Source organism: Schistocerca cancellata, chromosome 8 (assembly GCF_023864275.1).
Source record: "Schistocerca cancellata isolate TAMUIC-IGC-003103 chromosome 8, iqSchCanc2.1, whole genome shotgun sequence".
Lineage (NCBI taxonomy): Eukaryota > Metazoa > Arthropoda > Insecta > Orthoptera > Acrididae > Schistocerca > Schistocerca cancellata.
In genome coordinates, this window is record NC_064633.1 from 199,250,824 (window position 1) to 199,269,978 (window position 19,155).

Consider the following 19,155-nt stretch of genomic DNA (forward strand, 5'->3'; position numbering starts at 1 on the left):
CTGCTGAAACGAACCTCTTTCTAACAGGTCACGGAAAAATATTGCGAATGATTGACTGAAAAGCGATACTTTCAAAGTAAATTTCGTTTTACGCAAGATGAACGATGAACCATGTGCGAAGAATTTCTTTAATCACAGAGCGTCTGACTCTTATTTAAAAATCAACTCTTTGAAGATGACCATTAGGAAAAATTCCGAGCCCAGATCAGACATTTTTGTCGTTATTAAAAACTTTACTGGCACTTTCGCTTGATGTATCTTAAAGTGTAACACGCGCAAAGATCAGCGTTATACGTGAAAGTTCAGCTTCTCTTGCAGATTATTAATCGTTGATACCAATACTGTATATGAAAGCTTTGCTTTTCTTGTAGCAGCCCTATGTATATTAATTTAAACCATTAACTTTTCCTATTTGTGTGTACGCGCAACTTAACAGTGATAAATGATAATGCTATTGGCTGACGACGTGACGTGTCCTATGCTTTGAATATCCGCTGTATCGACTAGCGAGATCACGTGACATGAGCTACGACTGGCTTACAAAATCGAGTTGCAATCTCGATCAATTGATAAGTTTTACAGTTCCGAGGAAAAGGAAACTGTCCCTTAACACGGGAAAAATGTGTATTTTAACCGGGAATTCCGGGAGAAATCCGGGAATTTTTTTTCCTTGTCCACGTATACACCCTGTAAATCCTGTGCAGAAAATACAAACAAGCTCTGCTTGCTTTGCTTTACGTGTTATTAGCTTTGTATGTAGTAGAGAATGTAGCAGAGCTGTTTACTTTGCTTATATACATTCTGCTATTACCTATGGCCTCACTTTCTGGGGTCATAGTAAGAAAAATCTCAAAACCATCTTCACTCTACAAAAACGAGCTGTTAGAATAATTACCAACAGTTCAAGGCTAAGTCCTTCAAAGCAAGTATTTAAACAGCAGAATATTCTACCCCTACCATGCCTCTATATACAGAAAAGCGTAATTAATGTAAAAAGAAATATTAACAATTTCCAATCCAACTCGGATCTACATACTTACAACACAAGAAAGTGCAATGACATGCATATAAAAAGAGTTAACAAGGCTTTGGCGCAGAAACAAACAAACATATAAGGAAGCAGATTGTATAACAAACTACTGGTAAAGATAAAAGAAATAAAAAATTGTCTTCATTTAAAGAAGTAGTATTCAAATTTTTAATGACCAACTGCTATTATAGTGTAAAAGAATACCTGGAATAGCTTCATACTAAACAATTATATTTATGTGCTCTGTGCCAATAGTAATTTTTATCTGACTGTTGCTATGATCTAAATAAATAATATGTACAAAAGTGCTAGAATTGTATGTGTTATATCTAAATATCAACTGTGTATTCCATGTAAAAAGTCTTTCTCATACATCAATGTAAATCAAAGTTGTACATGCTATTTCAATGTGGTCTGATGTTATGTAGTCTACTATGCACATCTGTATTTTGTATAGTATTGTTCACCCTATATGTGTATATATATAAGCTTCACCTTTACAAATGTCTGCTTGTGTCTGTGTATATGCGGATGGATATGTGTGTGTGTGCGAGTGTATACCTGTCCTTTTTTCCCCCTAAGGTAAGTCTTTCCGCTCCCGGGATTGGAATGACTCCTTACCCTCTCCCTTAAAACCCATATCCTTTTGTCTTTCCTTCTCCTTCCCTCTTTCCTGATGAGGCAACCGTTGGTTGCGAAAGCTAGAATTTTGTGTGTATGTTTGTGTTTGTTTGTGTGTCTATCGACCTGCCAGCGCTTTTGTTTGGTAAGTCTCATCATCTTTCTTTTTAAATATATATATATATATATATATACTCTATGTATTTTTTGACGAAATCCATGCAATGTTCATTGTCTCTGGATGTATAAATTACTACTACTACTACTTCTACAACCACTCACTCACGCAGCCTATTGGTTCAGAACACTGCTAAGTGAAAATAAAACTCAGCAGATAATCTTCACTCTAAGAGACAAGCCACTATCTGATGACCCTAATTCTGTTAAATTCCTGGGAGTTTATCTAGACAAAAAGTTATTGTGGGGCCAACATGTAAACTATATTAGTAGTAAGCTATGTAGAGTAATTTATTTATTAAGACAACTCAGAAATTGTGTACCTGAAACATACATCAGATCATCTTATTTCGCATTTTTCCGAAGTATAATATCCTATGGCATTATCTTGTGGAGTAACTGTAGTCATATACATGGCATCCTATTATTGCAGAAGAAAGCCATTAGGATAATAAGAAATTCTTCACATAAGGCTCACTGCAAACCCTTATTTACTAAACAAAAAATTATGACAGTAATAAACCTCTATACATACAATGCCTTAATCTTTACGAAGAGGAACCTACGAGATGTGAAACGTAGAGAAAATGTACATTGTTACAACATAAGAAGCATCAAACACATATACATGCCTTACCACAGATTATCAAAATCAATAAATAGCTATGAAGGCACAGGGCACAAACTATTTAAAAAGCTGCCGCATGCTGTACAGGATCTTCCTGAACATACATTCAAAGAAAGACTGCATGAATGGTTTATTGCCCACCTGTTCTATGATATCAATGAATTCTTCAACTGTAAAATGCAGTAATCCAACACATGACCCACTGTACATTTATTGTATTATAAGCTAAAATATTTCAGTAGTCAATACCTTATCACACTGTATTAAAAATTGTATCTTCATTTGATGTTGTCAATTGCTGTAATGGCCTAAAGACAATAAAATCTTTATTATTATTATTATTATTATTATTATATTATTATTGGAGTGAGGTGATGAGGCGGTAAGACAAAGTACTCGTATTAAGGAGTAGGGCATTTCAACATTCGCTTTGGCCGTTCAAATTTTGTTTTTCCATGATGTTCCTAAATAGCTTAAGGCAAATGCTGAGATGAGTCCTTCAAAAGGGAAAGGTTGATTTCCTTCCCAGTCCCCACAGTCCAAGCTTCTGTTCTGTCTCATTGTCGCCTGGATATTAAACCCCAATTTTCTTCCTTCCTTTGTTGCACATTTTGAAATGACGAAAGTTCTGTAAGTGTACAGTCTCTATCTACTACCTCTTCTCTTTTATGTCATAAACTATTTATACATTTGCCTCTTTCCCCACATTTCTTTTTCTAGCCAGGTGGTCAGCAGGTGTGGTTGACAGATAAGTAATTTGGAGGGAAGTGTCTCTCTCTGGTAGTACCTAGAACTACCAAGTTATGTTTTTATTCTATCTTCACATAAATGATGCATTACAACACTACCATTATCAGATTATAAGAAATTTTACTCTCTGGTTGTACCTAGTACTACCAAGTTATGTTTTTATTCTATCTTCACATACATGATGTATTACAGCACTGCCATTATCAGATTATAAGAAATTTTACTAACGAATATAAAATTTTGTTCTACTCTGTACATGCATCAATGAGTCTAACAATCACACATGTACAGTGAAATACTATATTTGATGGAATACTGTGTATCTATTTAGTATATTCTTAAACAGTGTAATGAAACTTTCCCACCAAGATCATATTGCCACAAAACATCAAGTAAGATGAGATGGAACACACTAGGAATAAAAATTTCCAGTGAGAGGGAAAGGGAGCTACATGATCAGCTGAAGTACAACAAAGCGTCTGATTTTGTAAAATATGTTAGGAACTATAAAACTATTTTTAAAAAAAGCTGTGAAATCTTTAAAAATGGCGAATAATAAATTCATTCTGGGGCAATAAATAAAACGTGGGCACTATGGTCTGTATTTAAGTCTGAATTAGATGTCAAAAATTACAAGCAAGACATCTCAAAAATCAAACTTAACGAAAAATCTGTTGTAAATCCATCTCAAATATCATATAAATGAGCACTTTATAAAAATAGCAACGAATGATTAAAATGTAGCAAATTATGAGAAGAAAGTAAATAGTTTTGGGTTGAAAGGCAGTACCAGTGACCACCTTAAAAATTCCAAACAGTTTCAACAAAATTTGTTGAAAATGTCATACTCTCCTTAAAAAACGGAGATTCTGCAGGCTGGGATGGGTTACCCACCACAGCAATTTAAAAAAATATGACATAACAGTTCTCTCTCTCTCTCTCTCTCTCTCTCTCTCTCTCTCTCTCTCTCTATCTTCTCTCTTCTCTCTCTCTCATGCTAAACAAATCATTTGAGGAAAGTCACTTCTCTGATCTCTTGAAATATGAAGAAGTAAAACCATTGTTTAACAAAGCTTCAAAAGATAATACGAGAAACTATCGTCCCATTTCTCTCTCAGACGTATCAAAAATATTTGAAAAAATTTCTGCTTTACAGATACAGGGCTTCATCACACAATATGATATCATTTCAAATAACCAATTTCGCTTCCAACAAGGTAAAAACACAGTAGATGCAATAAATTAGTTTACTGAAAAAATTACTTCATCATTTGATAAGAAAGCTTAAGTTTCATGGATATTCTGTGATCTTACCAAAGCATTCAATCCTGTAAACCAAACCCTGCTGCTTTTCAAACTTAACAGGTATGGAATAAGGGATATTGCTTTGAAATGATTTGAACCGTATCTCATGGAGGAGAAACAAAGGGTAATAATGACATAAAATGAAGAAGGTTACTTTTCAGAGTGGAAAACTTTGTCATGCGGTGTTCCTCAAGGCTCAATTCTTGGACTAGTTCTATTGCTTTTCTACATAAATGACTTGCCTCTCAATATAAATACTAATCAGACTTTGTTTGCAGATGATAACTCTGCCCTAATTGAAAATGAAAATTCTGACAATATACCACAGAGTGTCATGAATACATTAAGTAACTTGGAAACATGATTCAAACTAAATGGCTTAAGGCTAAACATTTCAAAAACCTACTACAGGATGAGTTTTAAAACCAAACAGTCAAGAGCTTGACTCAGTCAGATTCCTATGAAAAAATGTAGACAGAAATTTGATACAGAATTCACGTATAGAATATCTAGCAAATAAATTAAACAGCCTTGCATTTGCAATGGAAATTTTAGCCAGTGCATCCATATAGACACCAGAAAAGCAGAATACTATAGCTAATATGAATCTGTTATTAGATATGGAATATTTCGGGGGGGGGGGGGGGGGGGGGACTCGGGAAATGTTACACGAATTTTAAAGTTGCAAAAAAAGAATCATTAATAATATGCGCGCAACACAGCCAAGGGCATCATGTCAACCATTATTTAAAGACCTAAAAATGTTAATAGTCCCCTCTTTATACATCTTTGAGATGATTCTTTTCCTATGCATCAGAGCTGATCTATTTAGAAAAACTATTTTGAACACTCATACGCCACAGGACATAAAGAAACCTTTATGATCATCTCACATCACTTAAAATTGTATGCTCAGACTCTCGGTATATAGCCATGAAAACTCACAACAAAATAAAAGGGTGTGACATAATGAATACGAAACTAAATATTTTAAAAAGCAAGTTACGTGATTTTCTAATTGAAAGATGCTACTGCGCAGTGGAAGATTTCATGAAGGATGAAGTGATACTTTGAAGTGGATTCCTAAAATGGAAGAAAAATTTATTCCAGATAAAGTAGATGTAAATTATGAAATACCATTAGAAAGAATTTTACATAAATTCCTCAATAAGTAATATTGTAAGTATGACAAATTTTAAATAAGTAAATTCTTGACTAAGTAATTCAAGTGATAAAATTTTTAATAAGTGAACTGTAACGTTGACATGTCCCCTATATGTTAGATTTATGTTCTGAAATTCTGTTTGTACGAGATGAGTAAAACGCATTTCACTATTCATAAAATATCTTTTAGTGAAATGATGGCAACACCAAAAATGGTCCTGTATGTGGAAGTTCAATAAAAAATTTAAAAAAAGTATAGAATGTTTAATACGAGTATTTGCAAAAAATAATTATGGACTTCCAGAAGGGCTTTTTAATCTATATTATGAATGCAAATATTCTTCCATTATGTTAACAACCAAGGTAAAAAAGTTTTCAAACAAATTCTAGCTCTCAAAATGGTGGTACAAAACAGAAGCAAAATTTCACAGAGACATGTTGACTGGCATTAAATCTCTTCTTCACTCAAATGCTATTTCTTTCTAATCCTGGTCATCAAGAAGTGAAACCACTCATTCTAGATAACATACAGAATGCAGAAAAGAAATCAGCAGGCATTTAGTTGTGATACATTTTCATTATTTCTTCATGTCAGATGATGTTGCCCAAATTTAATGCTCATACCACTGGGAAGATGAGTGAAATAAGTATTAGTGTAAGCAGTGTTGAGAAACAGCTGAAATTGTTAAAACTGAACAAAGTTCCAAGATCCAATGGAATCCCCATTAGATTCTATATCAAATTTATGGTCGAGTTATCCCATCTTATAACTATAATCTATTGTAGATCCTTCAAACTAAAAACAACACCAAATTCTTGGAAAAAAGCATAGGTCATACCCATCTACAACAAGAGTAGTAGAAGTGATCCACAAAACTACTGTTCAGTTTCCTTGACATATATTAACTGTAGAATCTTAGAACTTATTCTGAGCTCAAACAAATGAATTTCTCAGAGTGACCTCTTCCATACCCACCAGCAGAGACTCTAAAAACATCGATTATGTGAAATCTAGCTAGCACTCTTCTTACGTGACATACTGAATGCTTTGGATCAAATCAGTCAGGTGGATGTAGTATTTATTGATTTCCAAAAATCATTTGACTCAGTATCACACCTATGCTTATTTTCAAAAGTGCAATCATAGGGAGTTTCAGGTGAAATATGTGGATGGATTGAGAATTTTTTGGTAGGGAGGATGCAACACGTTATCTTGGATGGCTAGTCATCATTATACATACATAACAAAAAGTTTTGCATCACCTGGATTCCGAGAGTTCTGGAACCTATACAGAAAATTGGAATAGAGATGAACATAAACATCCTTTCTGCCCTGTTTATTGCTCATGAAAACCACACATTGCATGTTGTACCACTGTATGGCAAGACCTTCAGAGGTGGTGGTCAAGATTGCTGTACACACTGATACTTCTAATACCTAGTAGCATACCCTCTTGCATTGATGCATGCCTGTATACATTGCAGCATACTATCCACAAGTTCATCAAGGCACTGTTGGTCCAGATTGTCCCACTCCTCAATGGTGATTCGGTGTAGATCCCTCAGAGTGGTTGGTGGGTCACGTCGTCCATAAACAGCCCTTTTCAACCTATACCAGGCATGTTCGAAATGGTTCATGTCTGGAGAACATGCTGGCCACTCTAGTCAAGCAATGTCATTATCTTGTAGGAAGTCATCCACAAGATGTGCATGATGGGGGCGCAAATTGTCGTCCATGAGGACAAATGCCTTTCCTATATGCTTCCAATATGGTTACACTATTGGTCAGAGGATGGCATTTGCGTATCGTACAGCCATTACAGCACCTTCCCTGACCACCAGCGGTGTACATTGGCCCCACATAATGCCACCCCAAAACAGCAGTGAACCTCCACCTTGTTGCACTCGCTGGATGGTGTGTCTAAAACGTTCAGCCTGACTGGGTTGTCTCCAAACACATCTCCAACGACTGTCTGGTTGAAGCCATATGCGACAGTCATCAGTGAAGAGAACGTGATGCCAATCCTGAGCACTCCATTCGGCATGTTGTTGGGCCCATCTGTACCGTGCTGCACGGTGTCATGGTTGCAAAGACAGACCTCGCCATGGACATTGGGACTGTAGTTGTGCATCATGCAGGCTATTGTGCACAGTTTGATTTGTAACACAATGTCCTGTGGCTGCACAAAAAGCATTATTCAATGTGGTGGCGTTGCTGTCAGGGCTTCTCCAAGCCATAATCCATAGATCACAGTCATTCACTGCAGTAGTACCCCCGGGCGGCCTGAGCGAGGCACGTCATTGACAGTTCCTGTCTCTCTGTATCTCCTCCATGTCCGAACAACATCGCTTTGGTTCATTCCGAGACACCTGGGCACTTCCCTTGTTGAGAGACCTTTCTGGCACAAAGTAACAATGCGGACATGATTGAAGCACAGTATTGGCGATATAGGCATGGTTGGATTACAGACAACATGATCCGTGTACCTCCTTCCTGGTGTAATGACTGGAACTGATCGGCTGTTGGATCCCCTCCGTCTAATAGGTGCTGCTCATGCATGGTTGTTTACACCTTTTGGTGGGTTTAGTGACATCTCTGAACAGTCAAAGGGACTTTGTCTATGATACAATAATCAACATTCAATGTCTATCTTCAGGCGTTCTGGGAACCAGGGTGATGCAAAACTTTTTTTGATGGGTGTATGTTAAGTAATTTCAGGTGTAGCCCAGGGTTGTGTGTTGTGACCCCTGCTGTTCATGTTGTATCTTAATGACCTTGCAGACAATGTTAATAGTAAACTCAGACTTTTTCAGATGATGCAGTTATCTATAATGAAGTATTGTCTGAAAGAAGCTGTGTAAATATTCAGTCAGATCTTGACAAAGATTTCAAAGTGATGCAAAGATTAGCAACTTTTTTTTAAATGATCAAAAATTTAAAACTGTGCACTTGAGAAAACAAAAAGCATAGTATCCTATGACTATAATAGTAATGAGTCACTTTTGGAACCAGCCAACTCATACAAATACCTGGGTGTAACACTTTGTAGGAATATGAAATGGAATGACCACATAGGTAAAGCAGGTGGTAGACTTAAGTTTACTGCAGAATACTGAGGAAGTACAATCTGTCTACAGAGGAGATTGCTCACAAATCACTCATGTGTCCAGTTCTAGAATATTGCTCAGGTGTGTGGGACACATACCAAATAGTACTAACAGGAAATGTTGAACATATACTGAGAAGAGGAGCAGGGATGGTCACAGATTTGTTTGATCCACGAGAGAGTATCACAGAGTTACTGAAGAAACTGAACTGGCAGACTCTGGAAGATAAATGTACACTATCCCAAGAAAGTCTACTAACAAATTCTTAAGAACTGGCTTTAAATGACTCTAGGAATGATTGTTTGAATGCCTCTGTACATGCTGTAGTTATTCTAGTCTTATGCTCATGATTCCTATGTGAGTGATTATAGTCTTAAAGGTAGGTAACACTAAGAGTTAAATTATGTTGTGTCCAGGAAGATGTATTCAGAAAAATAGGTAAAAGCTGTCATCAACTCAAGGACTGGTTTGAACACCCACTTCAAAGCAAGCTTGTCAAAAATGTATGAGGGATTTATTTTCACTTCATATTTATTGCTTCCTGTAATTCTAATACTCTTAAACAGCCTCATTCTACTTTCTAATTTTTTTTGCTGTAGTTCAACAGACTTAGCTTATGTTCTCCTTACTGTGCTAATGGTATTTTTGTTCCTTAGTTTATTTGCTGACTTCAGTATTATCTGACTGTTACTTAATTTTCATTTTAGTTATTTTTTATTATTATTTTTGTAGGCATTATTAATGTTGAGCAACATTTTTTTTTCTTAAGTCTGCTGCTAGTTCCCTTCTTAGTTTGACTACAAGACCTTTCTCATAACTTCATGATATGATCTTTATCTAATTGTTTAATCACCATATCTAACTTCTCATTTCCTTACTTTAATTCTCCTTTCATCTGGTTAACCATAATTCCATTGTCTATCTGTAGCTCAAGAAGAATGAAGCCTGTGGTCTTCTTTTCAGAGTGCACTACTCATTGGTTATCGGATCCAAGAAAGTAATTTTAGAATGGTTGTTCATCCTCATTCTCTATTATTCTAGAGTTCTTTGTTATGAGTAAAGAAAAAAATGCTAGTACAGTAGAGTCCCGTTAATCCAAACTAACTGGGACCGGACCTTGTTCAGATTACCGATTTGTTCAGATTAGCCGGAGCTACGCTGACGAGTTTCTACAATGAAGTATACCAAGTGGATAAATAGGTACACCATGGTAACAAATGGGAACAAGTATGAGAACAATGGCTCACTCTCACTCCCTGCCCTTGTTGTTGTGCATTGTTGAGACCTTTGTAGTGTCTGAGGTCAGTGCACTCCCAGTTAGCTCACAAAGCACTTGGTTATGTTAGTTATCGATTGCTGGCACGTGTAACAGTTGTATTGTATTCATTCAGGTGTAGTGGTGTACGTATTTTTGTCATGAGTAAATGGAAACATACAACGTTAACTCTCAAAGAAAAACTGAATGCTTTGAAGCGGATAGACAATGATGAGAATATATCAAAACTTGCAATGGAACTAGGTGTTGGTAAAGCAACCATTTGTGATTGGAAGAAGAACCGAGTGAAGCTTGAACAGTCCTGTGCAACATCTTCAGGAAAAACACTCGAAATTTGGTGACTTTGAAATAGTCCCAGTACGATAAAATGGATGAAGCTCTTTTCCTTTGGCTTACGCAGAAAAGAGAAAGTGGAACTCCTTTTAGTGGACCACTGGTTCAGGAGAAGACTGTTTACCTGAACAAGTTAATGAATGGTGATGAATCTTTTAATGTGAGTATGGGTTGGTTGGACAGATTCAAAAAATGTCATGGCATCCGTCAGCTAACAATTACTGGAGAGAAGCTTTCTTCTGACAATGATGCAGTGAAGGAATACTTGGGTGAGTTTGAGAACATGATAAGAGAGGGAAAGTATTCTCCCCAACAAATTTATAATGCTGATGTGACCAACCTTAATTTTGGGTCATTGCCAACAAAAAGTCTGGCATCAAAAGCGGAAGACCATGGTTCTGGTTTTAAAATGTGCAAAGATCTTGTGCCTTTATTAGTGTTCAGCAATGTTGCTGGTAATCATGAGCTGCCTTTAATGCTGATCGACAAATCTGCTAGGCCTAGAGCTTTTAAAAACTGCAACATGAAGTCCCTGCCCATATATTATCGCAACCAGAAAAAAGCATGAATGGATGGTAAGCTGTTCAAAGAATGGTTTCACGGCCAGTTTGTTTCCTTTGTTCAATGGTTTTCTAAGGAAAATCATTTGTCTACCTGTGCAATCCTTTTGGTTGAAAATGTGCCATCTCACCCCAGCACTGAAGAATTAGGTGATGGAGAAATTGTGGTGAAGTTTTTGCCGGCGAATGTTACACCACTTCTACAGCTGATGGACTGGAGCATACTGCAAACATTAAAACTGATTTACAGAAAACAATTTTTAAGAATGCTGATTCAAGATGATAGCATTCCTTTAGTGGGCAAAATAAAAAAGACCAGTGTGAAGGATGTTGTTTATTGGGCCACTGAGGCATGGCAGAATATTTCAGAAAATACTCTGAGAAAATCGTGAAGAAAACTGTGGACAACTCTTGAATTTCAGGACAACCTAGCTGAAAATGAAGGGGAAAATCTACTACAAATGTTACAGACAATCCCTGGATGTGAAGAAGCTAGTGAAGGAGACGTAGATGATTGGATGGCAGCGGATAGGGTGTGTGTGGAGAACCTTACTGATGCTGATTTGGTTGCTGCTGTGACTCAAGACCAGGGAGAAGCGGCTTGCTGTGACAGAAGTGACAATGAGCCTGAAAGCGACAAAGGAGAGCTGGTGCCACACAGTGATGCAGCAGAAGTCCCTGACCTTGCTCTACGTTATTTGGAGCAACAGCCCACTGCTACACCTGCCAATTTGATGTTTATGAGATGATGGCGCAACTATGTGTCATATTACAGACTGTCTTCATTACACCAAAATACAATGACTCAGTTTTTGTCATCTAAAAAGTAGGGATAAATGTCCGCTATATTTTAGTAAGTTTGACAGATTTTCTTTCGTTATTATGCATTTTTTAAACCTAATGTTTTCTTGCCAATTTTTCTAATACATGTTTAATGTCCTGTGTAAATTAAAATAGTGTGTATGTACAGTAGCTTACTGCACAGTTGTTATACTTAGACTAACATTTATCATGTTTGGATTAACCAAACGTTCGGATTGCTAGGGTTTGGATTAGCGGGACTCTGCAGTAATTGGACTCGTAATATTTTGGGCATTATGAGATTTATATTCCTCATTATTCAGTAAACATTTCTCCAAGTCAGTAGCAGAAAGTTAAATTTCTCACACTGAATTTTCAGAGTCATATATTTATAAGTTCTGGGAAACTGCTATTATAAATATATTATGAACTTTATGGAGCTGAATTATAATCTCTTATTTTTATATAATCTATGAACTTACTTTCTTTACATCAAAAGCACCATCTTCTGGAAAGTCAAGGAGATCTGCAGGAATCTCTGCAGTATCACAGATGGTCTTCATTCGCTTTCCATATGCTCCATTTGACACAATTAGTAACTGTAAAACACAAAAACACATGCCTTCTGATAATAATTAAAACTTTTAATAGTAATAATAATAATAAAAATAACAACAATAATAATAATGTTTTTATCCATAATATCTTTACAGTCTTGGACTAGAGATCAGAAATGGAGTAAGTATGAATCTAACATTGTGGCTTGCATACATTAGAAAGCAAGGCACCCCTTCCTTCCTGCTACAGTTCTGTGATTGCAATGATTCTGGGAATGGTGGTGCTGTGGTCACTTCCTACTCATTGATCTGTTCTCTCTTACTGAAGCATGAGGGAGAGTGTAAGGCTAGTTGTGATTTAGTACAGAAGTTGAATGCGTGATCTTGTCGTACTAAAGGAGCAAGACAGGGTGAAAATGGCTAAGTGTCTGTATCAGATGGTCTCTAATGAAGGTGTGTTTTGTGAGACTGTGGTGGGTGTAAGACAAAAATTAAGCAATGCAGTGTATACAATTGAAAATGTGCTCCATAAGAGAAAGAGTGGTGTCTGGATAAAAGTTCAATACTGTAGTCCATGCTTCAGAGAAAAACTTAGAAGTTTGTCCAATGCAAACAAAATGATCGTATTCTTGTTTATTCCACCTCTAACATGAGGAAACATACGTGCTCTGTCAAACAAAAACAGAGTACAGAGCAATGTCACTGCTGTGTCCCTGTGATCAAAAAGTGCACTATTTGTATATTTTTTTGGGCATGACAAATTGTGAATATGGGTTCTGATCAATGTAGTGGTAAATAATAATCATCATGTCCAATGGTTGCATACATAGAAGCAGTGCCACGAGTCCTCACTTATATTTGTGAAGTCATATACTCACTTTCCTTTCTACTGTAGTACAGACCACTTTTGTCCTACAACAGATTCAAGTGACACGTTTTCAGTTAAATGGGCAGTGGTGTAGACTAGTGAACCGAGTCTCTGAGCATATGGAGACAACGAGTTTGAAGTTTATGTCGGAAAATTAAGTGGTGAGTTTAAAGTGAGTATACAGAGTGAATTTCTGATTTCTATTTTTGACATTGTTCATTTCATTTACAATAATGATACCATCCATGCATAGAATGAATATTCAGAAAGTAGCACATTAGATACTACTGTATAAACATTTATCACCTTGAATACATGGCAATATACAGAAGCAGTCCTATCAATAATGAAGTTCCAAATCCTTGAGTAAGTATAAACATCTTGTAATTAACAATCTTTCCAATGTGCCTTTATAAATGTTTCCATGCAGTAGTTTTATATTATTTGCCAAACCCTAAGGAACTGTCTTCCAGCTGCAAGTGGGCTGTGGTCTGTAAATATTTTATTACTCAATATAACGGGTTAGATAATTTACTCACCATCTGGCAGCAGGAAAAAATACATAAAAGACAGGGAAACACATGAGCTTTTGGAGCCATTGCCTCCTTCTTCTGGCAGAAGGGTTGAAGTGAAAGAAAGAATGAAGAAGGAAAGGGACTGGAGAGATTTACAAAATGGGAAAAGTTATGGAAAAGTCATCCAGAGTACCACGTCTATCAGCAGTGTCAGAAGGTGGGATGGGGAGATGGAATGGGGAGGTGGGAGAAAGAAGGAGCAAAAAGGAGAGAAGTGGGGAAAGATGACCAGGTGCATTGGCAGAGGGTGGCAAACAAAGAGGGAGGGAGACAAGAATGGGGAGGAGATTGTAAGGCAGAGGAGGTAGAAACTGTTGGGTAGAGGGTGTGGTGGCTGTGTGTTACTGTAGAACAACACTGGAATGATTACAGGAGTGGAGAATTTGTTGTAAGTATAACTCCCATCTTTGCAATTCAGAAAAATCTGGTAGTGGAGGGGAGGATCCAGATCGCTCAGGTTCGCCATTAAAATCAAGCATGTTATGTTCAACTGCAACAGGGTGGTCTACTTTGTTCTTGGCCACAGTTTGGCAGTGGCTGTTCATCCTGGTGGAATGCTAGTTGGTAGTCATACAAATATAAAAAGCTGTGCAATGCTTGCAGCAGAGCTGGTAAATGACATGGCTGCTTTCACACATGGCCCAGCCACTGATCCTCACTCCTCCCACCTAACCACCTGTTGGTCACATTCCAGGTATTCCTTACCTCCAACTTAGCCCCACCAGCCTTCCTCAGGGGCCTTTCTCAGAACACCAATCATACATAAGAAGAAAGAATAGCCATACATAACTTCAGAACAAGTCCTAACATAATCATTCTACCTGCAGACAAATGTTCCAACCCTGTTGTTACGAATCACAGTAACTACCTTACAGAAGGCCTCAGACAATTTTCTGACTCCTCCACTTATAGCTCCGCCGGAGTGATCCCATCGCAGAGATTCAACGCAACCACCAATCCCTGCTTAAAGCCGCAGGCCTTTCCCAGAACCTCGTTCCTGAATCCATTTCTGTCCTCACCCCTATGACACCCTGCATGTAACTAGCCTTCGATGTGAAAGATACCAACCACTTCCATTGGTACGTTCCACCATCCCCACCCCTTTGCCTCCTGGATCCCTACTCGTCTCTGTTGATGCCACCTTTCTACACACCAAGAGCCCTCATGCCCATTGTCTTACTGCTATTGAACACTACCTATCCCAAGCATCCTCCAGATTCCAAAATACACTACACCATTCCTCACACATCTTACTAACTTTATCCTAACCCACAATCAACTCTCCTCTGAAGGGAAGGCTTGTACACAAATCCACGGCACAGTCATGGGCACCGGCATTGCACCCTCTTAGCCAACCTGTTTATAGACCATCTAGTGGAGACTTTCCTAGCCTCCAAAATCACTAAACCACTAGTGTCATGTAGGTTCACTGCTACTATCTTCATGATCTGGAAATGAGGTCAAGACACCCAATCTTCATTCTTTCACAACCTCAAAATCGTTTCTCCCATCTGCTTCAACTGATCCTCTTCAATGCAGCATGCCACCTTCTTAGACACTGACCTTCTCCTCTCTGATGGCTCCATCTTCAACTCTGTCCACATTAAACACACCAACCACCAACAGTATTTGCATTTTGACAACTGTCACACCTTTCACACCAAAAAATCCCTCCCATACAGCCTGACCAGCTGGGGAGGGCGTATCTGCCCAATATACTGAGGGAATCACCAAGGTCTTCACAGAAAGGCACTAACCCCACACCTAGTCTGCATAAAGGTCTACTTTGCCATTTCCCCTCAAACCCCCCAATCCTTCCACCATCCCCAAGAAGCAGCCACAAAAGAGTGCCCCCCTCATTACCCAGTACCACTTCGAACTTTAAACAACTGAACCACATCCTTCCTCATCACCCAGTACCACTCCGAACTTTAAACAACTGAACCACATCCTTCACCAGGGCTTTGATTACCTATCATCATGCCCAGAAATGAAGAACATCCTACCTGAGATTTTTCCCACCCCTCCTAAAGTGGTGTTCCATCGCCCACCCAACCTCCACAACATCCTAGCCTACCCATATGCAACTTCCAATCCCAACCCCTTGCCACAAGGAACATATCTCTGTGGAAGACGCAGGTGCAAGACCTGCCCAATGCACCCTCATAGAACTTAATATTCCAGTCAAATTACAGGTTTATCTTATCCCATCAGTGGCTGGGCCATCTATGAAAGCAGCCATGTCATTTACCAGCTCTGCTGCAAGCATTGCACAGCTTTTTGTATTTGTATGACTACCAACCAACATTCCATCAGGATGAAAAGCCACTGCCAAATTGTGGCCATGAGCAAAGTAGACCATACTGTTGCACAGCATGCAGCTGAGCATAACATTCTTGATTTTAATGGCTGCTTCACTACTTGAGCCATCTGAATCCTGCCCTCCACCACCTGATTTTCTGAATTGCGCAGATGGGAGCTATCCTTAAAACAAATTCTCCACTCCTGTAATCATTCCAGCCCCAACCTACTGTAACACACTACCACCACACCCTCTACCCAACAGTTTCCACCTCCTCTGTCCTATAATCTCCTCCCCATTCTTGTCTCTCTCCCTCTTTGTTTGCCATCCTCTGCCAATGCACCTGTCAATCTTTCACCACTTCTCTCCTTTTTGCTCCTTCTTTTCCCCAGCTTGCCTTTCCACCTCTCCACCCCACCTCGTGACACTGCACCGGTTGACATTTTAGTCCCTGCAGACACTCCACCAGACAGTGTTCCTCTCTCCCCACACCCATACACTTCTATTCCTTCCCTTTACCCACCCCATCCAGATTGCTGCTTCCAGCCCACATGATAACTGCACTTTGATGGTGGTGTGGAGAGACAGGGTTCAATGTTGGTATTAGGGTGGTTTTGGTTGGAGGGACTGGCACCAAAAAAGTGCCTCCATTTAAGGAATCAGGAGAAGGACAGTAGGTCTTTGACAAGTCCAACATGGCAAAATTTGTGTGTGGGGTTAAATGTGAGTCCTCTGGATAGGACTGAAACTTCTTCAGAGTGAGAGTTTTGGTGAAAAGATTAACAACATTGTTATGGCAATGTTTCAGCTCTGGAATTGGTGTATTGTAGGTAGGGAGTTTTGGGGGATGTGTTGAGTTAAAAAGGTCCCTCCTCATCCCTATGGCACCTTCCACACCCACCTTCTACATGCTCCCCAAAATTCATGAACCCAGTAATCATGGAAACATCATTGTGGCTGATTATTGCATCCCCACTGAAAGAATTTCAGCCCTCATCGACCAACACCTCAAACCATTTGCCCGTAATCATGCCTCCCACATCAAAGGTACCAACCATTTCCTTTAATGATTCTTCACCATTCCCACCCCTTAACCTCCTGGTTCCGTGGTCGTCACTGTTGATGCCACCTTCCTATACATCGATATCCCTCATGCCCGTCATCTTACCATTATTGAACACTACCCGTACCAATGTCCTTCAGATTCCAAGCCCACCACCTCATTTTTCATACACCTTACTAACATTATGCTCCTTTGAAGAGAAGGTATACAAACAAATCCATAGCATAGCCATGGTCACATGCATGGCACTTTCCTATGGAAACCTGTTTATGGGCCATCTAGAAGAGACCTTCCTAGCCTCCCAAAATGCCAAACCCTTAGTTTCGTTCAGGTCCATTCATGATATCTTCGTGATCTGGATTCAGAGCCGAGGCACCCTATCTTCATTCCTTGACAACCACAACACCATTTCTCCCATCTGCTGCAACTGATCCTCCTCAACCCAATGTGCCACATTCCTAGACATTGACCTCCTCCTCTCTGATGGCTCCATCTGCACATCTGTCCACATTAAACCTGCCAACTATCAACAGTACCTGAGTTTTGATAGCTGTCATACCTTTCAAACCAAAAAATCCCTCCCATACATACTGACGTCCAGTGATCTGCAGTAACAAGAACTCCCTCGCCCTATATGCTGAGGGTCTCATCAAGGCCTTCACAGATGCACACATCCCCCAGACCTAGTTTGCAAACAGATCTCTTGTGCCTTTTCCCCTCAAACTCCTAATCCTCCCACCACACCCAAGAACTAGCCACAAAGGAGTGCCCCCTTTGTCACCTATTACCACCCCAGACTTTAAGAAACTGAATCACATCCTTCACCAGGGCTTTGATTACCTATCATCATGGCCTGAAATGAGGGACATCCTACCTGAGATCCTTCCCGTCCCTCCTAAAGTGGTGTTCCATCACCCACCCAACCTCCATAACATCCTAGTACATCCATATGCTACTACCAATCCCAACCTCCTGCCACAAGGATCATATCCCTGTGGAAGACCTAGGTGCAAGGCATCTGCATCTACATGGCTACTCTGCAAATCACACTTAAGTGCCTGGCAGAGAGTTCATCAAATCACCTTGAGAAAAATTCTTTATTATTCCACTCTCAAGTAGTGTGCAGAAAAAATGAACAGCTATATCTTTCTGTATGAGCTCTGATGTCTCTTATTTTATTATGATGACTGATTGTTTCTCCTTATGTAGGTTGGCATCAACAAAATGTTTTTGCATTCTGAAGAGATAGCTGATGATTGAAATTTCTTGAGAAGATCCTGCTGCAAGGAGAAATGCCTTTGTTTTAATTATGTTCACCACAAATCATGTAAAATGACCTTGTCACTCTCGTCCCTATTTCTCAATAATACAAAACATATTGCTCTTCTTTGAACTTTCTCAATTTACTGTGTTAATCCCATCTGGTAAGGATCCCACACTGCACAGCAGTACTCCATAAGAGGACAGACAAGCACAGTGTAGGCAGTCTCTCTAATATATCTGTTACATGTTCTAAGTGTTCTGCCAGTAAATCACAGCCTTTGGTTCACCTCTTCCACAGCATTTTCTATGTATTCTTTTCAACTTAAGTTGTTTGTAATTATAATTCCTATGTATTTAGATTTGAATGATTTATCGTGTAATTGAAGTGTAACAGAGTCCTTTTAGCACTCTTGTGAGTGACCTCACATTTTTGATTATTTACAGTCAGTTGCCAATGTTTGCGTCATACAGATATCTTTTCTAAATTGTTTTGCAATTTTACTTTACTAGACAATAAACAACAGCATTATCTGGGAACAACTTAAGGCAGCTGCTCAGTTGTCACCTAAATCATTTATGGGGATAAGGAACGCCAGAGGGCCCATAACACTACCTTAGGGAACACCAGAAACCACTTCCCTTTTACTCAGTGACTTTCCATCACTTACTATGAACTGTGACCTCTCTGACAGGAGATCACAAATCCAGTTGCGTAACTGAGATGATATTCCATAAGCATGCAATTTGTTTACAAGCCGCTTGTGAGGTACAGCA

General features: G+C 38.9%; 1 protein-coding gene across 1 annotated transcript in view; it reads right to left on the reverse strand.

The window, feature by feature from the left end:
- Window positions 1–19,155, reverse strand: part of LOC126094672 (2-aminoethylphosphonate--pyruvate transaminase-like) — a 124,201-nt gene that overhangs the window by 37,751 nt on the left and 67,295 nt on the right. The window contains exon 4 of the mRNA XM_049909182.1: window positions 12,236–12,352. Within this exon, the coding sequence (XP_049765139.1) occupies window positions 12,236–12,352 (117 nt within the window). The remainder of the gene's footprint in view (window positions 1–12,235; window positions 12,353–19,155) is intronic.